Raw genomic sequence first — 27,057 nt, 5'->3', positions numbered from 1 at the left:
CCTCGTCCCCACCAGCCTCACTTGTGACAGTGGTGGGGTCGAGAGCAGGGCCTCCCCAGATGATCTCAGACTCTGGGGTGGGACGTAGGGGGAGATACGTTCGGACAGATACACTGGACCGGAACTGTATAGGGTTTTGTAGGTCAAAACCAGCACCTTGAATTGTGCTCGGAACTGAATCGGCAGCCAGTGGAGCTGGCACAGCAGGGGGGTGGTATGCTCCCTGTATGTCGCTCCGGTGAGCAATCTGGCTGCCGCTCGCTGGACTAGTTGAAGTTTCCGAACAGTCTTCAAGGGCAACCCCACGTAGAGAGCGTTGCAGTAGTCTATTCGGGATGTAACAAGAGCGTGGACCACCGTGGCCAGATCAGACTTCCCGAGGTACGGGCGCAACTGGTGCACAAGTTTTAATTGCGCAAAAGCTCTCCCAGCCACCGCTGAGACCTGGGGTTCCAGGCTCAGCGATGAGTCCAGGATCACTCCCAAGCTGCGAACCTGCGTCTTCAGGGGGAGTGTAACCCCATCCAGCACAGGCTGTAACCCTATACCCTGTTCGGCCTTACGACTGACCAGAAGGACCTCTGTCTTGTCTGGATTCAATTTCAATTTGTTAGCTCTCATCCAGTCCGACACAGCAGCTAGACACCGATTCAAGGTCTGGACAGCCTCCTTGGTGACAGGTGAGAAGGAGTGACAGATCTGGACATCATCTGCGTAGAGATAACATCTCAGTCCGAAACTCCGAATGATCTCCCCCAGTGGCTTCATGTAGATGTTAAATAACATTGGGGACAGAATCGAACCCTGAGGGACTCCACACGACAACGGTTGTGGGGCCGAACAGGTGTTACCCAGTAACACCTTCTGGGACCGACCCTCAAGAAATGACTGGAGCCACTGCAAAGCAGTACCCCCGAGACCCATGTCTATGAGGCGTCCCAGAAGGATACCGTGATCGACGGTATCGAAGGCCGCTGAGAGGTCCAGCAGAACTAACAGGGACACACTCCCCCTGTCCAGTTCCCTGCGAAGATCATCTACCAAGGCTGTTTCCGTTCCATGTCCCGGTCTAAAGCCAGACTGTGCCGGATCAAGATAATCAGTGTCTACCAGAAATCCCCGGAGTTGTGCTGCCACCACACGTTCCAGGACTTTGCCCAAATAGGGGAGATTGGAAACTGGCCGATAGTTGTCTAATTGAGTAGGGTCTAGTGATGGTTTTTTCAACAGCGGTTTGATGATAGCTTGTTTTAAGCTCGCTGGAATCTTGCCCTCCTGTAAGGAGGCATTCACCACCACCTTCACCCACTCTGCCAAACCCCCTCTGGCTTCTTTTATCAGCCAGGATGGACAGGGGTCTAGGATGCATGTGGTGGGTTGCACCTCTCCAAGGATCCTGTCCACACCCTCAAGCTGAACCAATTGAAATGAATCCAATAAAACCTGACAAGCAGATGCTCTCGTTACATTCTCAGAGACTGCAGGTAAAGTGGTGTCAAAAACCGACCGAATCCGCACAATTTTATCTACGAAGAATCTGACGAGAGTGACTCAATCCATGTCTCAGATGAATCCAAGGAATGCGTGTCCATCTCTCCAGTTGTGACACTGGGAAACTGTATTTCCCTTGTCATTACCAGATGTTATCAAGTTCCATCAAACCAATTACTATGCATAGCACAGCACCTGGTCTAGAGGCAAAATCTCTTCTTCACCCGTGATAGACCCATTTTTCCCAGAGGATTCAAGCTAATTGTACATATCAAATCAATTGTTAATATGCCCTTTAGTTTATGAAGTACAGGAAGTCTTTTGATTTACAAACATTTGACTTAGAAATGACTCATAGTTACGAACAGGGGGTGAGACAACAAGAAAGGGGAAAAATCTACTCCTAGGATGGGAAATTCACTCTTGAAAAAGTGAATGGGAAAAGATGTCTCCACTGAAGCTTTCTCGCCAATCCTTATTTCTGCAACAAGCCATTTTTTTTTCAAAATCCAATTATCTCAGCATCAGACACTGAGGTGAAATCTTCTGAACAGGGGCACAGACAGCAAAACAAACACCAAAATGTGTTAACCCTTCCCTATGTGATATATATATATATATATATAGGGCTGGTGTTATGCCTAAAATGTATCTGTTCCAACTTACATACAAATTCAGCTTAAGAATAACCCTAAAAACCTATCTTGTTCATAACTTTGGGACTGCCCAATCCTTATAGAATCCATCATCTGTCCCACTTACATTTCATTGCATGGAAAACTTTTGTTGGATCTAGGAATTCGATCATGGTTAAAATAATGAAGTAGAGATAAACCCCTTTAGACAAGATGGGTTGGTGGCTCAACATAATCAGCAAGAACCTATACACACCATTCAACATAATCAGCAAGAACCTATACACACCATTCAACATAATCAGCAAGAACCTATACACACCATTATGACTTCTGGAATACCTCAAATTTCTTAGGCACAGTCATGCTAGCAGTCATCAATTATTTATTTATTTACTTTACTTTACTTCTATAACCCTGTTCTCAGCCCGGGGGCAACTCACAGTGGTTCACAACACACGGAAACAGCAAAATTCAATACATCAATATAAAAAACAGTTAACAGCCTAATCTAATACACAGTTAGTACACAATTACTATAATAACCATTCACTAGCGTCAAATTGTTTCAAGTTTTCAAATCCCTATTGCAGTAAGTGGTACAAGGGTCTAGAGTCACTATCGCCATTGTGTGCCACCCCAACAAGCAGGAAGAAATGTATTTGAGCACCCTTCTAGATCATGATGGATCTCTGATGTATGTACATCTGGTGTACACACAGAGGTACATACAGGAAAAGAGAACAACAGGGCTAATGAAAGACATGTATTCACAATGCTGCACAGAATCTATCTGTGCCTCGCCTGTTTAACTATTGGAGATCAATGTTTTCACAACCAAAGAGAATCCTCACTCCAGGAAGATCTGCACAGAGGTCTATAAGATACCCTTCTCTCCTCTGTGACTGGGGAGGGAAAAGATTACATATTCCCTCCATTTCCATTCCTAATTAGAGTTATAGATAAACGTTTTGAAAACATTGTGGTGGCCTTGATGTTACAGGCACATTCTGGACTGCCCAGTCATTCTAGCACAAATCAAATCAGAAACCTGGAATCAAATCAGAATCAGGAATCAAATCAGAAACCTGGACCCTTGTACAATAAACTAACAGCCTAGCTTATCTGTCTTAAGAAATCTTACTGAATGAACGTTTGCTACATAGAAGCCTATGGAAAATCTGCCACGAAAAGATCCTTTCACTACATTCTTACTGGGTTTTTTTCATAAAATACATTCTGCCTCCTGCAAGATAGAAGATTAGAATTTCTCGTGAATCTTATGAACATGGATTTTGACTGTTCTTCTTACAAGGACTATTTCTCAGTTCCAGTCGCTCATTCCTGGTTTACACACTCTTATGAAGGCTTTTTTCAAAGATCACTCCAACTTGTATATCCCTTGAACACCATTGGTGCCTTCTTGTAAATTACAAGTGGTTTTGAATGCTGCCATTGGTAGTTTGGTTGAAGCAATGGCGATTTGCTACCTCCATCTGCTGATACTCCGAATGATCTTCCTTGTAATGGTCATATTGGCCCAACTGGAGAGCAATTAATAGTGTTCCATTGTGACCGATTGTTTCTTCTCTTTCACAAAAATAATGAGATTATTGATCCTGATATCAGCTCCCTCCCAAAATTAGTGTCAAAATTCTATCACTAGTATTTCAAAATCCTGCCACACCTTCTGAGACTGCCTGATATCCTCTTGATGGGAGATGTGTCTTACCCTTCTAGATGGACCATACTAAAAGTCTCCACCACCAAATCAACAGACTTCTCATTTTTACAGGCACCCCTACCCCAAGGGACACCAAATCTGAATTAACAAATCTCCAAAGCAGTGGCAGCTACCATCCACTTCTCTTATGAACTTTGCCTTCAGTCTTACAAAGAAATTCCAACAGGACTTTAGGTACATCTATAACATGTTTGATTTTTATACCAATTTTATATACCTATATAACTGGGCTCACATAAAAAAAATTGGGCCAAAAGGCATCACAAATGAAAAAGTTTAAGAAGCCCTGATGTAGATAATCTACTCAGGGATCTGAAGGCTACACATATGCACATGCTCCATCTTGTTTTCTGCCAACACTTTGCCCAGCGACAGTCATTACCAGAGAAGATGCTTTACAGCAGGTCCTTCAACTTCATTGGAGTTGGGAGTGCAGGATCCCTATGAAAGTGGGAAAACTGCAAATTTCTTGTGGACCTTCAACCACCTTCAGCATGCTTGAATGCTCTTACTCTTGTGTATGACCACCCTAGCACAAGACCTTCTTTGACCCATCTCTTGTTCTTTCTTGGACATCTAGTGATGCTGAGTGAAAGGAACTGCACTGTGTCACCTCCCCTGCCTCTCCGACCCACCCTCCTTTTCTTTCCCCATCAGCCCTCACCTGTTAACCAGGCTGCGGAGGTCAACCCTGCTCTGCTGGGGACTCTTCTTTGCAGACTGGTTCACTGCAGATATGCACGGTATTAAAGTCTGTTGAAACATGCTATAATGTCCTTCTTTATATGAGATAGGAATCTAAATCTATTCTTTCCATGCTATTTCTGTCTATAGTATCAAAGTTCCTGTTAAAAATATCCACACCGTTAATTGAGGTATACATGTATAACTAGAGCACGGACAGGTCTAACAGAAGTAATTCAAATCACAGGCAATAAAGTTAATATGGGCAGGCCATATTAGAAACTCTAGCACAGTGTTTCTCAACTGTGGGCTGGGACCCCTGGAGGGGGGGTTGTGAGGGGGTTTCAGAGGGGTTGCCAGAGACCATAAGAAAACATATATTTAAGATGATCTTAGGAACCACTTTGGCAGAGACGGCTGAAATAGCAATGAAAATAATTTTATGATTGTGGGTCACAACAACATGAGGAACTGTATGAAGGGGGTCACAGCATTAGGAAGGCTGAGAAACATTGCTCTAGCACAGTGGTTCTCAACCTGTGGGTCCCCAGGTGTTTTGGCCTACAACTCCCAGAAATCCCAGCCAGTTTACCAGCTGTTAGGATTTCTGGGAGTTGAAGGCCAAAAACATCTGGGGACCCCAGGTTGAGAACCACTGCTCTAGCAGATGGGTGAAAAATAGCTGGATTTAGATTTGCAGGGAGCATAAGCATTTCCCTGGCCAACTAAAGCATAAATAAGAAGATCTACTTGTCATATCTTACAGACAAAGAGGGCTGCGGAAGGGGTAGAAGTGAGACAACCAGAGATGTGTACTACTACTGAGAAGTGATGATGAGAAAAGATCCAATGAAATAAGAGCTGGTATTAATTAAGACTCAGGCTTAGAATAAATGTAACCTATTACAAATGTCTCTTTAAACTATCACTACAAATGTCTCTTTAAACTTTACATACTTTCAACGAAGTCACTCCCCAATCCTTAAAACTCTAGTCTTAAAAACAAACGACAGGAAGATTTTTAGCAACCACTCCAGCTTATTTCTATAAAACTAAACAACATATTTTCACAGTGGTTTCTGAAGTCTCTTTTTTATTTAGTGTTCATATTGTAAGCACAGTATGTAACCTTCCCACCCACCCCCAACACATAAAGAATCATTATTATTTGTTTCTTAAAAGTCAATCCATAGGATTTACAGCAAATCGTAGTTTTACTTACCTAGAATCCAGAAATATTAGTTTTAGGTCCAGACTTGCTCTGAACATAAACATATTACTATGAAGCTTTATCTCGGTGATTGCACTGGGAGGTAATGATTGGCCTACAGCAACCAGACCAACAATTTGGTAACATGTATCATACAAAGACATATCCAACATGTACTGTCGTATCTTCAAATAGCCGCTGCAGTGGATCACCTAGTGTGATGTGGGAGGAAAAGAAAAACTGTGAAGGGAAAAACAGAGACTTCAACATTGTTTCATCACAGTACTGTCTGCCCTATCTTGCCCTTCAAAAAACCATGTTTATTTCCTTATAAAATTAGGGTCTTTTAAAAAACTTATTGATTGATCTACCAGCAGCAGTAAGCAAATGCCATGTATTCCCTTCTGCGAGTAAGGTATATAGTCAAATTTATACAATAAACTTGACATCATACTAGAATGATTTTGATTCTACATAAATGAATGTGTTTATTTCACATTGGCTCTCCTATACATTTTATTTTAGAGGGGAGGAATGAAAGATAAGCAATAAGAGCAGCACATCTGGGGGATGTGAGGGGTAAAAATGATGGAGGTGTTCTCTAATATACTGTTGATAGTTAAAGAAAGAGTAAAATGTTTCTCTAGCATTTTCCAACAAAATAATATCTATTTAATATCTGTACTGTTCCAAAGCAAAACTTTTAGGATAATTTACACTGCATACTTTCAAGATACAGACTGCCACACACATGTGAAGCAGAATAACCTATACAGTTTTTGTAAAGCTCACAATTGAGAGTACTGTAAACTACCTATGAAGAGATATGACTATTTTTTGAAACTTGTTCCAGAATATCTATGCTCTGACTGGGAGCGCTTCCAAGCAGTATTAAATCACGGGTTTTAAACAGAGGCAAAAAATCCCAGGACTTCAGAAGAGGTCCACATTCATACCTGTTGGTCCCGGGATTTCTGCCTCTGTTGTCCAGACTTCATGCTTCATTGTGGGATTTAGAGGCTCCCAAGATGGCTGCCACAAGGCTTCCACTGGAAATATCAGTGTTTTTGTTTTTGTTTTTTTTTTGTTTGTTTTTTTTTAAAAAACCCAACAGCCTCAAGATGTGGATATGTGGAGAATCACTGCAGCAAATCACTGCAAAAGTTTCATTCTTTGTCCTGGCCATCCACACATTTGATGAAGTTTCTGGCACACAATGTTTTTGCCTTCTACTCTAGTGTCACCTTCCTTTTAGAAACTGACCAATCAGGAACAGACGTCTTAAACCCAGATTTAAAAAATCCCAAGAGTTTAAGAGCAGGAACATGCAGACATGTGAAGATCCACATATATGTCTCAAAATCGCAATATTCTAGCACCTGGAAATCTCATGATTTTTGCCTTTTGTAGTGATTGCTTCTGTGTTTACAGGGAATGGCATCTGGACACCCTCCTGTTTACTGCAGAAGCTCCTGGGATAAAGGTACTGCCTGGATGGGCCCTGGCAGGTTCTCTCAGAGGTAATGCATAAGTCTTTCATCCTCATCTTTTAACTGAAACTGCTAGGCAGCAAACCTACCATTATTAGCTGACAGGCATCTCCACTGCTATAAAAATTCATATTTGAGAGTGAGATTTCAATGTCACAACCTGTTATTCTACAAATATGGTGAATATAAACTCTTTACCTTGTAACCACTGCATGTCAATCCTGCATTCCTCTTGGCCAAGACACATTTCATGCGCAGAAAAAAAGATCTTTCTATTTCATACTCTGAAAACAACATACACATGTTTTGAGATTCTTTTCCTTATTTGTTTTGCCATTTTGAGATTATTATTATTATTATTATTTAAACCCTACGTTTTCTCTCCACAAAGGAAAATATGATAATGAAAAGAAAATATTCATATTTCTAAAAATAATCTAAGGTAGCATTTAGATAATTTTTGTTGTTTTATTGGGGTTTTTTGTTGAGTGAAAAAATTGCATGCTAGCTGTATATTGCCTTTGCTTTGTTTGAATAAAATGCATTCTAATAATATCTTAATTAATAAATAATCATTTGAAATGAATGAAATGATAAAATAATGTTGGCAACTATCCTGAAATTTACGGTAACTGGATTTTTCCATTTTATTGCTGACAAAATTATTTTGGTTTACTTTGGGATTGGGTAGGCCGTTAATGTATTCATGTTTGCACTTGCGGTGAGGCACTGAATGTTTGTTTTTTTTGTTTTTTTGTTTTTTTGTTTGTTTGTTGGAATCTACCCTGAGTCTCCTTTGGGAGATAGGGTGGAATACAAATAAAGTATTATTATTATTATTATTATTATTATTATTATTATTATATCATATAATTGGAAGAGGCCTTGTTCTGCAAAATGCACAAATTAAAGATACAGGATTCTGATCTGAGAATAACTTAGACAAAACTTCCATCTTTGAAATCCATTCTACTAAAGACTGTCAATCCTGGAGAATGATTTGTATGTGAGAATAAGATGGAGTCCCTTGCATTGCCATATTTAAATTTCCAAATATTTTAAAGCCCATGTTATTCTTAAAATAAAACAAGACATTGGGAATCTATTATGTTCACAGTTGATAACCATTTCCAATTTTCTATCTACTGTTGGCAAGATAACTCAGTTCCAATCACCTATGAATATGTATATATGTATAAGAGATCAAAATGTTCCAGGTTGTTTTATGTCAGGGTATAAATTTCCACAGCTAATGTTTTCATGCCTTGAATATCTATCTGTACATATCTACCATTAGGGTTCTCAAAAAGCATCCTAGAATCAAAACATCTTTGACATAAATAACTAAAAAAACTCTTCCTCTTCTTTTATCAGAAGCAGCCACAAGTTCCGTTCCCAGTTTCAGATACTTTAAGTATTTTATCTGTGCCTTGTAATGTGTGTTTTCTGAAGACAGGTTGCCCATAAACTCATTGCTTTTCTTCTTTTAAGGCCCACACAGACTCTTCACCTCTACATCTGCAGACCATTCACCTGGCCCATTTTCTATTTCTGATTTTCATTCTTGGTTGTATTTTCTGTCTGTCTGTCTGTCTGTCTGTCTGTCTGTCTTTCTTTCTTGTCTTTTTTGGGGGAGGGGGAGGGAGGCTTAAGACTTGTTCTGAGTCACCTTCATACTCCTATTCATACTTCATATTCAGTGGCACAATGGGTAAAACCCTTGTGTCGGCTGAACTGCTGACTTGAAGGTTGGTGGTTCAAATCTGCAAGATGGGGTGAACTCCGGTTCATTATCCCCAGCTTTCCATGTGGGAACATGAGAGAAACCTCCCACAGGATGGTAAAATGTCCGGGCATCCCCTGGGCAATGTCCTTGAAGATAGCCAATTCTCTCACACCAGAAGCAACTTGCAGTTTCTCAAGTCGCTTCTGACACAAACAAACAAGCAAACAACTTTACACTCCTTTGACCATTGTCTTGATCTTGGTCAATTACTGAGTTTCCTCTGAGCATCATCTTGTTTCTTTTGCCCTTGCTCAGAATCCATCTCCTTGGAGTTCCATTGTTTGCTCCTTCATTGTGTTAATTCTGGTGCCTTTTAACAAGCATTGGTCTCTTCTCTTCATTTCATTCTGTTACTTGGATCCAGCTGTTCCTTTACTCAACTCAACGGCTCTGTGACACTTACACTTAGATTTGCAGTGCAGTACTATACCAGAGCATAAACCATCACTTATATATAAGAAAGAAGGCAAATGTCTATGTGTCTTCAAATCATGTGTCAAATTATGGTGACCCCATGAATTTCATAGGATTTTTGTAGGCGATCAATACTGATAGGTTTGCCAGTTCTTTCTTCTGAAATATAGCTTACAGAGGATCATCACAAACTCTGAGGGTGCCTGCCATAGAGGTGGGCAAAATGTCAGGAGAAAATGCTTCTGGAACATGGCCATACAGCTTGGAAAAATTACAGCAACCCAGTGATTCCGCCATGAAAGCCTTCGCCAACACATAGCTTACATCATCTGATATTTGTGGGTGGTCTCCTATTCAAGTACTCACCAGAGCCAATTCTGCTTAGCTTCCATGGTCAGATGGGCTGTGGTGCCTTTATGAGGTAGTGAGGCAACAAAGGAATCAAATGCATTGATTGATTTTCTTGACAACATGGAGCTCATGGTGTAGCTCAGGGACTTTTGTGGATTCTATAGTTTTCAGCAATTATAGCCAGGATGTTATGAGGAAAGCTGGGAGTTGATGTGCAACAGGATCTATCTAGATTCCTGGCTCTGATGTAACTGTTGGAACTATAGCAGACATATACCTTACTAAGTTAAACAGGGCTTACACTCAAATAAATATGCATGCATGTATAGATGCATAGGATTATATGTGTATATTGTGTGTGTTTATTCCTTAAGGAATGCTGTTCTTCATTATCATGTAATTAGTTTCTGATGGATTATCTGAAAAATTGATATAATTTTTATATTAGGAAGTAGGTATCAAGAGTGAACTGATGTCCATCATACTATATTTACGCTGGATGAAATACAGTATGACTCTCTTATTGATGGTTATTCTTTCCCACATGCCTAGACATTTTTGTGGGCTCTCTAGGTCCTCTAGTGCTTTTCTATAGTTTGTGTTTTGCCCAAGTACCTTGGGAAGTCTGACTTGGCCACGGTAGTCCACGCTCTGGTTACATCCCGTATAGACTACTGCAACGCTCTCTACGTGGGGTTGCCTCTGAAGACTGCTCGGAAGCTTCAATTGATACAACGATCAGCAGCCAGGTTGTTAACAGGAGCGGCACTCAGGGAGCATACAACTCTGTTGCGCCAGCTCCACTGGCTGCCAATTTGCTACTGGGCACAATTCAAAGTGCTGGCTTTAGCCTTTAAAGCCCTAAACGGTTCTGGCCCGACCTATCTGTCCGAACGCATCTCCTCCTATGAACCAGTTAGGACGTTAAGATCGTCTGGGGAGGCCCTGCTCTCGGTCCTGCCAGCTTCACAAGCACGCCTGGCGGGGACGAGAGACAGGGCCTTCTCAGTAGTGCCCCCCCCCCCCGGTTGTGGAATGCCCTTCCTACAGACATTAGATCGGCCCCCTCCTTATTGGCATTCAGGAAGAGAGTGAAGACCTGGCTCTTCGAACAGGCTTTCAACTAAGCAGTGCAATTGAGTGATTACTGGAATATGGATTAATGGACAACGAGATCGGATGCTGATTCTATTGATGAGACGTGATGGATTGTTGTTTTCCTGTATTGATGTCCTGATGTTAATTGATTGATCTTACTGTTTTAAATGACTAATGATTTTGTACTATATTGTTGATACTGGTTGTTAACCGCTCTGAGTCGCCGTTGGCTGAGAAGAGCGGTATACAAGGGAAGTAAATAAATAAATAAATATAGTAAAAATACAGGGTTCACTGTTATCCACAGTTATATGGTTGTATGTCACGTATTTTTTTTCTTACACAATGAATAACCTTTCAATTCTAGTTATATAGTATATAGTTTAGGTATACAGTATATCACATTGTTCTCCCTAATATTTTTGCAAAAGAGCAGAAGTTGCAGCACTGAAGAAAAAAGAGGTTCATGCAACAGGGCAGGATGAGAAAGCAGAGTCACACACAAATCCAGCTCACAAGGCCTTCCTGATCTTGGATTGTAAAGACTGTTCCAATGCAAATTAATCTTTTATGCAGGTATTTTAAAATATAGTCTTTTACTCTATATCTAATAACCGAATTGTGGGTTCTTGAGAAGGGTTGTCAGTACTCAGGCAAAATATCCCATAGTGAGAAATAAAGAAAACACCACTGAACAACACAAAGATCAGAATAAAGCAGTGTTTTATTCTGTAAATATTTTGTGATGACTGAACATCCATTCACAATTGAAATTACTCAAGCATTACTGTTTTTGAGAAAAACCACAGGAAAATGCTAAAAATATAATAATGTAATTAAAATCAAGGATCAATTCATCTCAATGTGGATACAATCTGTTAAAGGCATTGTTATAGTGCTAAACAGTAGTCTTGTGCATTTGTATAGAATCGCTATCCATTTCGGTTTGTTTCATTCATATGGCCCCGTTTTCGTTTTTGAGTGCTGCTTCTGAAAACGGGAGACTTGCCAAATGAGCTGTTTTGTTCTTTTGTCCGAATAAACAAAAAAAAAAGTTTAAAGGCATGGCTTAAGATCCCACTGATTCTGAGAGGTTTCCCTCTGGATATGCAGAGGACACCCAAGCTTAAAGGCAGGGCTTAAGATCCCACTGATTCTGAGATGTCTTCCTCTGGATATGGACAGAACTATAATCTGGCGACATCACTGTTTTCTTGGGGTCTGGTTGGCCCAAACACTACCTCCTCTGATGGAAGAACTCCCTGGGCCGCGTGAGGAAAGCCATGCGTCCAGAAAACCGAACAAAGAAACAGGAACTGTGCAACTTTCTCTTTTGTTTCACCGTTTGTTTCATCCAAAAATGGGTCTTTTGTTTCATGCCTTCCAAAAGGATGGTACAAAACAAATACCCGAATGAAACAAATGAAACAAATATTGCGCACTAGTCTACTCAAGAGTACTTTCAGTTTTCCCCTTTTCTCTTGATACACATGCACTATCAATTAGTCAAAATTATGGATCAGCATGATTCCAGTTTTCGTATCAACCCTCTCTCTCAATTTGAACTGCCAGTTATGAAATAACACATCAACCTAGTAAATACAAAAATGTTCATAGATCCATTGCCCATGCATTTTAAAAACATCAATTTGTTTTCATCAAATGTGTTATTTAATTTATTCACTTCTATTTATTAAAAATTCAAAGGCAACATTTCTAAGAAATGGAAGTGAGTAATTTAAATAACACTTCAAAAAAAGATTTTAAAATGAAGTGTTTTACTTACATGTAAATGGTTTGCTCTGTTATATGACATAAAAAGGAGGCATTTACCACTTTATGTAACGAACTTGTATTTGTTCTCTTACATTTCACATGACTACTAAATAAGGTTCTTTAGCTACTTCTGTGAAATTATATTTAGCTTTCATGCAACCAAGATTCATCCCTGGGGTGATAAAATGAAATCATGTTTTTGTTGTCTCCCATCTTTCATGTGTTTTGAACAAAGATCACACAAAGCCTCAGGATGTTTTGTTTGGTGGTGGTTAGTAAATAGTCATGAAGCATTTTACAACTTGATACTATGTAAATCATAGTTCTGCATAACAAAGTTCTTTTAAAGTTGATACACGTGGCCTATAAATCAAATGCAAAATCTAAAAATGCACTTCAACTAGGTCAAGTTTGGGAAACTTGGAGGCCTCTGCTTGTGTTTGGACCCCATTTCACACTGAATTCCTAAAACCAGAAATGATGGATTATAGTCCAAAAGAATACTCATTGATTCTCCAACACTGAACTAAATAGCACAACGAGCTTTATGTAAAACATGAATAGCATTTTTATGATATAGAACGATGGTATATCAGTATAATATTTCTTGGCTATGTACCTGCTTTATGTTACTTAATTTCAGCAAATGAAACATTAAGCATACTGGAGTCAGTCCTGCATCTATCACCACATGTATGTGTGCACTGTCACATCTCATGGAAGTACCTTGCAAAAGATGAGGATGAAGAGGCTGGTGAGCTGTTAGCACTGCTGTCATTTCATCATGGTCTGATGGGTGTATGTACTCGTAAATACTATTACCAGTGAGTTCCACCTGTGAAGAAGATAAACAATTCAACACATCATTTTTCTTTTTAAATACAATTATTTAGATATTCGTTTATTGATTTTAAAAGTTATATCTCTCCCAGTTTCATGAGCTCTGACAGCAGTATACAAATGAAGGGGGTTGGACTGAATGGCTCTTGTGGCCTCTTCCAGTTCTATGAGTAGAGCAGTGCGCAGTATTTGTTGGTTCCCAACCTGTGGTCTGTGGACTGCCAGTGGTCCTCAAGAACAAAAATATGGTCCACGGCCTCACCATTAGTACAGCGCTGCCTCAAAACCATGCAGCAACAAGAGCTACTGGTCTCACGAAACTCTCTTATAGTGCTGACGCAGCGGGGATGTCAGGAGGAGAGAGGCTGAGTATCCATGACAGATTACTACTACCACATCAGCTCTAGATTATTACATATGGTTTTCTGTGATTGAGCAGATGGCAACTACTGAATAGCATATGTTCTGTATCAGATACTAGAGCTAATGTGGTCCATCCAATGTAATTTTCTGAATCAGCACCCCCCAAAATGAAACTGAATCTAAAGTTGACCAGAAACTGATTTGTAACCTTTTTGGTACTAATGTTGGAGAGTGGTCCCTGGTCAAATGTTCTCTGATCAAAAAAAGGTTGGGAACCCCTGTTCTAAATATTCACACATTGCATTACTACCATTCACAAGATTTGCCAGGACCACAAGTAGCTCACCAAAATACTACAATCTACAGATAAAAGAACTGCCACCCAGCTTCAAAATGCAAGGCCCAAAGACCATAATCTGTGTCTACACCAATTATAGCCCCAAAAGCCATCTTTAAATTTAAAAACTATTCCGTGTACTTCTTTAGCCATTTCTGGTTCTTCCCCTCTTACAAGGCTGTTGCCAGAGGAAATGAAAATACAGTGAGAGAACAGATCTTCTAGTATCCATAGTTTAATAAGAAATCAGAATTCAAAACATGCTCTGGTTGAAGCTATTTGATGGGAAAGGGAATTTTTAGAAAGAAAATAACAATGTATATGCTTATCCACTCTTGAACAGACGTGGGCTTTTTCAAAATGTCACAGACAGTCCTGGCTGTTAGAGTAAACGTGCAAATGTATCTATAAGGATGAATTCATACATTAGGGGTGAGCAGTGGTGACCTACCAGGTGTTTCTGGACTGCAACTCCTATGATATCTGACAGTTGGCTCTTGGGAGCTTCAATTCAACATCTGGAGGAATGTTATTACCAATCCAGGCTTTAGAAAATATTTCTGCATATCCATCACCCAAATCATAGTTTTGAGAGGCAGGAGAAACTAAAGGCTCACATTCCTCCCTATACACACACCCCTCGTCTCTTCCTGTTATGTGCATATAGTTTATTATAAATAAAGGGTGGTTTTAATAAGTTTTTCAAATCAAGATTACAAACCACAGTTCAGGACTCACACAAACCCACACTTTGGACATAATAAAGCCCATGGAGCCAATGTGGTGTAGAGATTTGAATGTTTGACTATGACTTTGGGAGGCAGGGATTCAAATCACTGCTCAGTCATGGAAACCTACTGGGTGACCTTGGGAAAGTTATATTCTCCCAGCCTCAGAAGAAGGAAACGAAGGCCCTCTATGAACAAATCCTACCAAGAAACCTCAGGGATAGGGCTTCTTAGAGTTGTCATAAGTAGAAATTTATATGAAGGCACACAATAATAATGAATACACCAACAATATGGTTTGACTATGTCAGAATAGGCAAAGAACAGTCCCTCAAGATATCACTGCAATTGAATGCATTCCTCACCAATAAGTGCACTGGCTAGAGTTTCAGAAAGGGCATTTTGTCTTTCTCTAGATTAGAATGAAAAGTACCATATATACTTTAAGATAAGCAAAGTTTTTCAGCCCTTTTTTGGGCTGGAAAATCCTCCCTCGACTTATAATAAGGTCAAGCTGGGCAGCAGAACCTGGAGGCCATTGCTTGCAATATATGATATATTTCTCTCTCATCTTCCCCTCCCTTAACAGTGTGTTTTATTTTCAAAAGCCTCCCTTGCTCGTTGGGCATCTCCTCCCAAGTTAGAATGTTTTGAAAATGGAAAGGAGAGGGAGAGAAGCCCTTGCAAGTCAGGAATATCTATTAATTTTATTGATTTATTTATTTGGTGTATTTATACACCGCCTTTCTGGGGGAACTCAAGGTGGTTTACAACATAATGGCAAAAATTCAATGCCCACTTACAGTAACACAAAGAAATCATAATAACTAATTACTACATATAACATTGATGTAAAATAATTAAAACCATTAAATATAAGACATAAACAAAATTTAAACATTCAGACAAAGTATTAAAATCTTCCTAGTATAAATATTAAAATAGCGTAATTCAAAAAAGAAAAAATGTACACCATAGCCATTCCACATTTTCCTCTGAAATATTTGTTAATCTCTCCTACAGATATGTAGGTATTTCCTCTTTGCAATCCCTATCTATCTATCTATCTATCTATCTATCTATCTACATTAATTTTATATTTTGATTTTCCCCCTCATATGTTTACAGGTAATTGAAGTATTATTATTATTATTATTATTATTATTATTATTATTATTACTACTATGTTATTGTTGATACCATATTGTTTTGTTGACCCTACTTTTCCAATTACATAGCTCGTTTACTGTTTTTCTTTGAAATACAGCAAATATTGTCCCATCCGAAATTTCTATCCCAGATATCTCTTACCTTGCTCAGAGATTGTAAAGTATATTTCCTTTATCCCTGTTGAAACATCAAGCTTATGCCTGAGAAAGATAACTCATTGTGAACAATAAATACCATTTATTGTGTTTTGGTCTTTGGGAGTTCCAGTTTCCTATAGGAGGGCAAGAAGCAATCCCCTGGGGAAAGATGCCACGTCCATGCCTCTTTCACTAAGAGTTATAGCCCCCAGGCGCGACGGCACAAATATAATCTTTCCTCTGTCTTAAAACTACATGAAGATTGCAAAGTAACTATGGGTGAAATTCTACCCTTTTTGGTGGGCCTTGTTTTGGTTTGACAAGTGATGTCTAGGCAAAGGTAGCGCACCCACATGAGCACAAGGAGTAACATCAGTTTGGATCTATATATATTCCTCCAGAGAGAAAAAATAATTACATACACATAGCTCTCATAAAATCATAGAGTTGGAATAGACCTCGTGGGTCATCCAGTCCGACCTCCTGCCAAGAAGCAGGAAAATCACATTCAAAGCAGCTCTGACAGATGTAAAGAGGCAAAACTATATGGAATCTTCACTCCTGCATTGATTTCCCACTGCAGATAGGGATACTCCCTTCCCTCACTAAACAGATTTTTGTGGAAAGAAGAAAGGCAGAATTGGAAGAAAATGTAAGCATGAAAAAAAAAATCAGCTGAGCCATCTTCCATTAAATGCTGTATGTGAGAGACACAATGATTGCTTGGTAAAGCGCCCCAAAAGAGTGGTGCAAACAAAACACAGTTTGCATATTGAAACATTTTAGTAAGGCACACATAGCAGAACGAGAAAGATAGTATGAAGAACTAAAGGAGAAAATAATGTGATAGAAACTGGAGACAGAAAGAGTCGAGGGAGTGGTAGGAGGGGAACAGGTCATACATTAGGTTTTTAACAAGACACCGCATGTATAGAATCCCTTCTCTGCCTGCACTGGCCTGCAGAAAAAGTGTGGGGTTTATTTCCCTTGGAGACCAAAATAGGCAGCAGTTGTTCGAGAGTACTTTTAGCACTCACATACCTCTTTGCTATGCCTGCCTTTCAGGATCAGCTGCAGTCACCACAATGGTTCTGATTTTCCTTTAGCAATAGTCTCCACAACCTCCCTTTCTACCCCATCTCCCAATACAAATTCATTTATTCATTCTGATGGTGTCAGATTTCATCTAATGGTTCTCAGAGAAAAACAGATGTCACTTGAGCAAACCATTTCTTTTAAGCACAAAAAAAGAGAAATCTGCTAGCATGGCTAGAAATGGGGAATTGTGTGTGATGATGATGGATCCTGAAACATAAGTGCAGGCAGTCCCCAGGTTACAAATAAGACAGGTTTTGTCTTTGTGTTCATTATGACTCCTCAGATAGAACATGTGCCTGAGTAGTTGTTAAATCCACACATTACAATACTGAAAGGCCTTTTTTGTGATTGTGATCTCATTGAATAATTTATCGCATCAAAAATGACAGCATACATTAAATGGGGCTTCTGTATTTTAGAAAGACTCCTGGATATATGAATACATAATTGAAAGTGAACGATGTACAGGCAGTCCCCAAGTTACTCACAAAATAGGTTCTGTAGGTTTATTCTTAAGTTGAACTTGTATGTAAGTTCGAACAGGTAAATTTTTAAGTGTATATATATATATGAAGAGAGAGAGGGAGTGCTTTGGAAAGCATAGGAAAGGGTGAACACCTCTGTAGTGTTTGTTTTGCTGTCTGTTCGAAAGATTTCACCTCACTTTCTGTCCCTGTGATAATTGGATATTGAAAAAAGTGGCTTGTTATGGAAACAAGGATGGGCAATAAATGTTCCAAAAGCATTCGTTCTAAGGAGAGAATGCTTCTGGGACGTGGCCATACAGCCCGGAAATCTCACAACAACCCAGTGATTCTGGACATCAACGCATTGGTGATAAAGCTTCAGAAGAGACGTCTTTCCCCATAATAACTCTTTCAGGAGTGAATTTCCTTTCCAAAGGGTAGATTTCTTTTACTTCATGTTGTCTCACCCCCATTCTTAACTATGGGTCATATGTAAGTGATGTGTTTGTAATTTGGGGACTGCCTGAAAAGCAAATGGTAAACATGGTACCACACCATGTAGCAAGTATTATTACAGAGGGATCTTGAAAAGCCTATTCAGAGACCCTGAAAAAAAATCCACTTAACTATCAATAACCCCAGAAAAAAGAACAAGTACACTGCAGATAGAGCAAATAGATTTAAGAGTAACATGTATTACAGAAAGGAATAGACCTCAATTCAAGCAATGCCAGGAAGCCTGCAAATGGAGATGACTAATACCGACCCACCACAAGCTTTAAAGCTAGTTTGAGATCATTCTTCAAGAGCCAACCCACACATGAAAATGAGCGTACACTTTACTGTACATTACACAAACAAATGTATTTTGCACAATTAAATATGTGTGTGTATCTATGGGCCCTTCCACACAGCCCTATATCCCAGAATATCGGCAGAAAATCTCACAATATCTGCTTTGAACTGGGTTATCTGAGTCCATACTCAGATAATGTGGGATTTTCTGCCTTGCTATTCTGTGATACAAGGCTGTGTGGAAGGGCCCTATGACAGTGGGAAGACACAAAAGTAATTAAGATGCTATAAATGCTATGATATTCATTCTTCATAATTTGACCATTATGAATTGCTGTGATGATTTATAAATTAATATGTTGGATTAAATGACATCACCTTTCAGGATTTTTATGCTCACATTTTAAGCATATGTCCTTGAAAGTAAGACTTCAAACGGATCTGTTTGAAATTGTGTTTTGGATCACAACTATCATTACCTTTAAAAGAACAAATGTAGCATGCCTTAAAACCCAATGCACTCACTCCTGACCAGAACAGTAGTAAACCCAGTTTTATGAGTTCTGCCATAAGCATATAAAACACTTTACTGAAAAGTCCACGAGGCTGGCAAAACTCAGGAAAAATTACCCTGAATTCCATGTGAACACTCATAAATCTACCTTTTTTTTCTTAAGGCACCTTCACTATAAAACTCAGGTTTCCACTATTTTCACAGCAACTAACATTACTGCACACAGTTCAAAACAAAGACTTGAATATCTATTTTTTCCATGATATTACCATTTCTGTTCTGGCCAGTTGCAAAAGCACCTAGATGGAAATTGATAGCTTTTGGCTATATCTATGGTGAATGAACCACAACGCATAGTTTCCAAGCGTGCCTGGATTAGCACATTTTTGTGGATGACAATTTTAGTTTCTGAACATGTAGTATAAGTAATAAGGAAAAATTAAAGCAATTTATATATAATGACAAATTTATTTAACTCTTCAAAAAACCTCAACTATCTAAAACCAATTAAAGGGGAAACTTTATATCACGAGCAAAATTATATCACCATATGCCACCAACATCCAGCATTCAATAAAAGGACAAAAACGTGTTCCTACCTGAGATAAACCTAGATGGACAGAAGCTGTTTCTGAGATATACATTATTTTGCCATCAGATGCTACCACAAAAACAAACCCATCCAGAGTCTGTAAGAGAGAAAGACATTGAGTAAAAATTTGCCACTTACAATTTATAGTCAAGTTACTTGAGAGAAGTTTTAATTTCCCCCTACAGAAGAACATATATTAAAAGGATATTACCCATATTGACCTGATGAAGACTATTGTGCACACACTATAAAAAAAGTTAATTCTGACTCATTCTCCTCTTACATATGGTAGTTTTACAGCAGCAGCACTTAAGCTAACAATCTCATGTTGATATGGGTTATTTTAGTACTTAGCACAAATCCTGAGTTATGTGGCTCTTAGGGGGGAAACCAATCCCAAGTCATCGGCCAAAATAGCTTATCACTATTTACATTTTTAATGACATCTTGGGCAATGTTAATGACTTCTTGAGCACTGTTTTAAATTCTTCTGACTTTTTTTATTATGGCATTGCGAGCTAAGGATTATCTGACAAGTGCCTTGTTTGAAACTTATAAGGGAAATAAAAAGAACATGAAACCATAACTTCACAAACTATAAGAACGAAATTTCGAGAAATTTAAAACAACCTTCCACACCACGTGTAACACTGAAACATGCTACTTTGATCTATTATATGTTAATTATCTGGGACCTAATATCACTTATTCCCACCAAAAAGATAAATATGAATATACAACATGAAATGTGAATTCTGAGCACCTTTTAGTAAGTACTGCTTAAATAAATGAAATTTGGTTTCAGACATGATCAGATTATGTGTTACAGTATTAAAATCCTTATCAATCTCGGAAATATATATTTGGTAGAAGGAGCTTCTAAAATTACTAAAATTACTAAAATTATAGGGAAGCACCATTAATCAGATATGAATGTAAAATACTAAGACAGGTAAAAATATTTGTTTGAAGCCCAAGTTGCACTATTAGTCAGTTGAGAAGCACTTTAGGGAACGTGGCAGAAAACCTCAGTACCAGGTCCAACCTCCATTTAAAAAGTCTCTGATCGAACTAGAGCAGTGGTTCCCAACCTTTGGGCCTCCAGGTGTTTTGGACTTCAACTGCCAGAAATCCAAGTCAGCTTGCCAGCTGTTAGGAACTGTGGGAACTGAGGTCCAAAACACCTGGAGGGCCAAAGATTGGGAACCACTGGACTAGAGGGATCTCTGGCTAAGACCTTTGATGCTGTCATCATAAGAGATGATAGGTTATCACTGGTCTAATTAAATATAGAGCAGATTAATATTTTAGTGAAACTCGGGTCCATTTAAAGGTGATGAGATTAAGTATAACTTTTAAATATTTTCCATATTGTAAGAAAGTCATCTCCATTTGAAGAAAAAACCCTAATATCTAAATACCTAGATAAAACAGTTGCCTTTTCTATTTACTAATTCATATTTTAAGATGCTGGAACAGGAGAAAGGTAATAAAAGGCTGTAACAGAGGGCAAGTTCAATGTTACCCCAATAAAAAATATTCCAAATTATTCTCTAGCCTCCTTACTTTTACAGCATGTAATTGGAACCAGATTACTCTTTAGTTTCCTCCCTCCCCGCATTTCAGAACATAAACAAAACTTTGTCGCATGGGGGAGAAATCGTTGCTTTCTTAAATAAAACATTGCTTTAAAACTTTCCTCATAAACTAGCAATTTGTTCCCTGATGTTATAGTTAGGCTATATCAGTACTTCGATTAGAAAACCTTACTTTTAATGGCTTCGTAAATATATATAGGGCTTTTTTTTCAGAGGTAAATGTGTACACATTTTCAACAGATTAACTGAAGAATTTAAAGTAGCATTCATTACTCAAAAATAATTGCAACGCATAATTGGGGGGGGGGTGTATTTTTGTTATGCAAGGTATTTTAAAGGGTTATATTAAAGAGCAACCTTTAGGTCAATATGGTATAGATATTGTTAATTGCTGTAAGACATTAGCTTTAAAAGTCTGGGGGAGGGGAAAAACAAGAAATGCCATTCAGTTTTTTCATTATATGGGAAAGAAATTTTTTTGGAAAAAAATGAAGAATTTGTATCACATTTTGCTTACATGTATAATTTAGAGCAGGGTTTCAAACACATTATTTAAAACATTTGTGTCTGTATGTGTCAGAAGCGAATTGAGAAACTGTAAGTCGCTTCTGATGTGTGGGAATTGCGGTCTGCAAGGATGTTGCCCAAGGGATGCCTGGATGTTTTACCATCCTGTGGGAAGCTTCTCTCATATTGTAAACATAATACCTATGCAAAAATGTTATGACAATAGGAAAAGTAGGTTTTAAGGACATACAATTTCAGTACAATTTCATTCAACATTTTATGTATCACAGCAAAAAGCATTTCATTCTCCAGCAATGGAAAACAATTTATGTATGACAATAAACTGATCACTATCATTCTTAGGACTAGGAAATATTTTTGACCAAGTAAGAGTCTACTGTTCCTGGCACAGAGTGGGAGTTATGAAGTGTGCAGACTGAAGAATAGCCTTATGCAAATTGTAGAAGGCTGTGCAAAATCTCTCCTTGCCGGTGAGAATGCTATTAAACATTGTTGGAATGCATAGAAAGTTCAGTAGAAGAAACACTGCATTCCCAATCCTGATTTCTTCAGCTACGGAGGGACGGTTGGGAATCTGGGATGAACTGCACAGATCCTGATTTAAAAGTTTATTATGTTAATTCCCCAGCAGCACTCCAAGTTGTACTTATCTTTGGAATGTTATTCTACTTTGGGGAAACTCTACGGCAATAGCAATTATTATTATTATTATTATTATTATTATTATTATTGACAAAATTACGATCTGTCAACTGCAAAAGGCCACCTTACTTGGATCTGCGAACATCATTCAAAAATACATTACACAGTCCTAAACACTTGATAAGTGTTTGACTTGTAATTTTGTGATATGAAATCCAGCATATATATCTCCTTTGCAGTGACATACTGTGTTTTTGTGTCAATAATAATAATAATAATAATAATAATAACTTTTTTTATACCCTGCCACAATCTCTCTGAAGGGACTTGAGGTGGCTTACATGGGAACCAAGCCCAACATAGAGCAAAATTTACCAGCTAAAACACAGCTAAAAACATAACATATAATATACATTACCAAAAACATAATAACATAAAATATATGTTACCAAACATATATCCTCAAAAATTAAAATTATAAAATTATTACATTTTATAGTACTTTTTTAGAGTGTGAGAGGACAAGGAAGTTCTTACAATGAAAACACACACAAACAAAATGTTTGGACACTGGAGTATGTGCTACTCTATTCTACTGAACTGTGTTCCAGGTGCAAACTCTAATGGAAATTATATCCTTCACCATTCCAAGAACCCCACATTTTAAAACATTTTCTTCAATCTACCATGGAGAGGGAAAATACTGAAAACTCCAATTTAAAATAATAATAATAATAATAATAATAATAATAATAATAATTATATATTTAAAACCAGCCCTATCTCCCCGACGGGACTCCAGGAGGTTTTCAGCAAAAGGTAACAAAGTGGCAAACATTCAATGCCAAAACAACAAATAACAAACCCAAACAATAGGTGAACACATCAACATAGTAGGTGAAATGTACACAAACATGAGAGACTGTGTGTACATATAATAACGAGGCTGGCGTTCAACTTCTTGTTAACATCAGCTTCTTTTTGTCCAGAATGCCTGCCAGAATGTGTTTCTATTAGGCCTGGGTAACAAGGCAAAAATTTGTTTCTAAAATCGATTTGTAATTGGGGGTTTTTTTTGTTTCGATATTTAAAATAATTACCAAATTTTGCTTTTAAAAAGTTCGATATTTACGAAATTAAAAATTAATGAATCGATTTCCGAAACAATAACGAATCGATTCGTTAATGGCGGATGCGACCACGAAATACGCTAAAAAACCTCCAAAAACTTCTGAAGCTTCCCTCTCCCTCTGTTCTTGACTGTTGGTGTGATATTATAATTTTTTTTCACTAATTAAACCATAAAACTGGCCCAGACATGCGGAAATAATAACGAAACGACCACAGAACAATAACGAAACGAATACAATAACGAAATACGAAGCATTTACAAAACGTGTTTAAAAATTCGTTTTTTTTAATGATTGCTCCAGAATGGTTCGTTATCGTTTTGTAATTGGAAAAATTAACGAATTATTAACGAATTACGAATTAACGAAACGAAACCGCCCAGGCCTAGTTTCTATTCACTCAGTTTTATGCCACACAATTTATGATTGCAAAAAATGGCATATACCGATAAGCATACTCTCCATCAGCCCGTCCATTGCCACCTTTTGATTTCTGTAATCCCAATCGTAAATGGAGCTTACAATTTGTCCATAATATGCATGGACAAGTGGAGGAGGGAGTGACACCTATCCATTTATTTTTAAACTCTCCTCACTTAACCTACAGAGGTGTCAACAGGGGAACCAAGCCATGTTCAACTGGCTTGAGTTATGAGCGCTTGAAAGGGGCAAAGCTCAGGGCAGCCTTGGCATTTCAGGGGCACTCACATCAACACGGTGAAACTTATCCTGAAACAAGACAACAAGTGTTGAAAGCAGCACGACTGCAAACTCTACCTGAAGCAAATGCGAGCCCAGCTCCTTCGCCACGTTATCCAAGGGGCCTAACCGACTCGGCTGTCCCCAGGCATCTCCAAGACCTGGAAAGAAACCGAAAACAGTATTTGAAAGAGAAAAGGTACAATACTGACTGGTTGGGAGAGGGAGTTGGAGCCTCTTTCCTGGGCGAGTTAGGTGGTCCTTTCCTCAAGGAAAAAATCAGCTCCATGACATTTGAGTTAAGATTTAGAAAGAGTGTTGAAAGAACCTGGGCAGTCTACATGTTCTGAGAGGTTGAATGGCCATTTTAGGGGGAAATCCCCCTCAAAGGCACATAAGCCTCCCTGAAATTGACCAAGGGATCTCCTTCAGAGGGTCGTGTTTCCTTCAGGCAGCCAACCACCCACCTTTCCAAAGGTTTGCAGCCCCCCCAGAAGCCTCCGAAGCTTAGCTTTTCAGGTCTTCCAGGGGCCATATAGGCATTTGGTCCCTTCAGTCAAACTGCTTTTGCTGCTGCTTCAGCAGACTGACCCTTCGCTTTCTTCACATTGCTTTCTGGTTCAGCCTGTTCTCTCTGTATAACTCTTTGGATAAAGATTACTCAGGCAGATATAAAAAGAAACCACTGCTGGCCTTTTCCCGCCCTTTCTCTCCAAGGACCAGTACTGTAGCCACTCCAGATCCCCTCTGCAGAAAATGGCTTCCTAACAGCTCATGTCAAATAGTTATTTGTTGATAGAGGTCAAACTGAATACCGCTGAACACTGCAGATCCCCCTGAGAGAGTTAGATTCCATATCTAATCCACACAAATATTAACAAAAAATGACAACTCACAAGTAGTCCGAGTACCAAATGAAAAAAAAATGAGGCCCTTGCAGGTTTGAGCAAATTTATCTAAGGGTCTATCCTTTATCCCATGAGCTCCTGCTGCAAAATAGAGAGTGCCCACACATTGTTCCCTGAAAACAAGGGAGGAATCACTACAAAGCTCAAAAATGCGAGATTTTTAGGTGCAAGTATATCCCAGTTCTGGCCTGAAAATGCGTATCTTCAAATGTCTGTATGTCCCTACACTCAGAAAACACGGGATTTTAATGTTGGTTTATTCCTGGGTTATAGATGTCTGGTCCAGACTGGTTCTATCCTAAAAACATGACAACAGTTGACTAGAGGGTGAAAACTTTATCCTGGCAAGAGAAACACACATGAATGAAGTTTGTGCCACACAAACAAAAGTTTTGCCATGTAATCAATTTCCCGCATGTTTTTATGATAAAAAACAATGAGGAACAGATATGTATAACCCAGGAACATCACCCCCTTGTATAACCCAGGAACATCACCCCCTACATGACCAAACTTATCTGCACAGGTAGCCACACAGCCTCTATAACCCAGAATCACAAATTATACCATGATTTGCTTATTTGCATATTTGCATCTTAATTTTTTTTTAAACCACCAAAATTTCCGGCAGACATTCCACGGTGGCCATTTTGGGGGCTGCAAAATCCCAGGACAAAGCAGCAAGGGTGGACAACGGAGGCAGAAATCCCGGGACCAACAGGTCTGTATGTGGACCTCTTCTTAGGTTCCGGTTTTGTTTTTTTTGCCCCTGACTAAAACTCACAATTTGGTGCTGTCTCGAAGCACCCTAAGAGATAGGACCATTTGGTGCCTTGTGACCCCTCCTGTCTGAAAAAGCTCTATTTAAACTGGTGGGTTCTTTTATTTCAAAACAATACCGGAAAAACAGGAATCCTGTAAAAATCATAATAATTATCTTTATACAGTAACTCTGCTCTTTTTCTCTGCTTAAGTTGTATTCTGAATCAAAAAGCCAACACTTGAGTTTTGTTGCTGAAAAGAGGCCACCTTTTGCCTAATGGAAACACTGTTTGTCCTTTAAAGTCTTTGCAAATGAAAAGGCAGCTGTAGGAACTTGAAAAAGAAATGCTCTTTGCACATGTTTGGGTACCTTTTTTGCATTAAAAATATATACAAAATATCGTCTCTGAAACTTTTCCATATGCATAACATTTTCCAAATCCTGATATACTTTCTGGGACTGAGCATTTACTTCAGAGTGTAATATGGATGTATTACCAGCACAGGACAAAAGGTAATTCATACTACACATACATTATTATACAAAACCCACAGGCGATTCTTTACTAAGGGCATTTTCCATCACCTGAGCGGAGATGCTTGCATGAGTGCTTTCTTCAACTCGTGCTTCAAATTACTGGTCCCTTCAGGCCTACATTATAAATGAATTCCCTTCATGACATGCAAGAGAATCTGGAAACGTCCATCCTTTCCCCAATGAATCCCCCCTTATCTTCTAAAGATTTCAGTTCCTTGCTCCTACAATGAAGTGACCACATCTTATCTGCGATATCTTTCCACAATTGCACAAAACTGCCAATTTGAATTAATTTCCCCTTCTTTCCCCTTCCTCTGAGGATGCCGGCCAAAGATGCAGGCAAAACGTCAGGAGAGAATGCTTCTAGAACATGGCCATACAGCCCAAAAAACCTACAACAACCCAGTGATTCTGGCCATGAAAGCCTTCAGCAATATTAACGTATTGTTGTTCACATTTGGAAAGTGAGATGTAATCTATACCAGAAAAATATGTAGGAAACTATTATATACAAGAATGCATCCATACTGTA

General features: G+C 38.8%; 1 protein-coding gene across 1 annotated transcript in view; it reads right to left on the bottom strand.

The window, feature by feature from the left end:
• Positions 1-27,057, bottom strand: part of SIM2 (SIM bHLH transcription factor 2) — a 72,689-nt gene that overhangs the window by 18,048 nt on the left and 27,584 nt on the right. The window contains exons 2-6 of the mRNA XM_060770351.2: positions 24,396-24,478; positions 19,728-19,817; positions 13,406-13,514; positions 7,453-7,538; positions 5,777-5,976 (exon numbers count right to left, since the gene is read on the bottom strand). Of these exons, the coding sequence (XP_060626334.2) occupies positions 5,777-5,976; positions 7,453-7,538; positions 13,406-13,514; positions 19,728-19,817; positions 24,396-24,478 (568 nt within the window). The remainder of the gene's footprint in view (positions 1-5,776; positions 5,977-7,452; positions 7,539-13,405; positions 13,515-19,727; positions 19,818-24,395; positions 24,479-27,057) is intronic.

Source organism: Anolis sagrei, chromosome 3 (assembly GCF_037176765.1).
Source record: "Anolis sagrei isolate rAnoSag1 chromosome 3, rAnoSag1.mat, whole genome shotgun sequence".
NCBI lineage: Eukaryota > Metazoa > Chordata > Lepidosauria > Squamata > Dactyloidae > Anolis > Anolis sagrei.
This window is presented reverse-complemented; position numbering and strand designations above follow the sequence as displayed.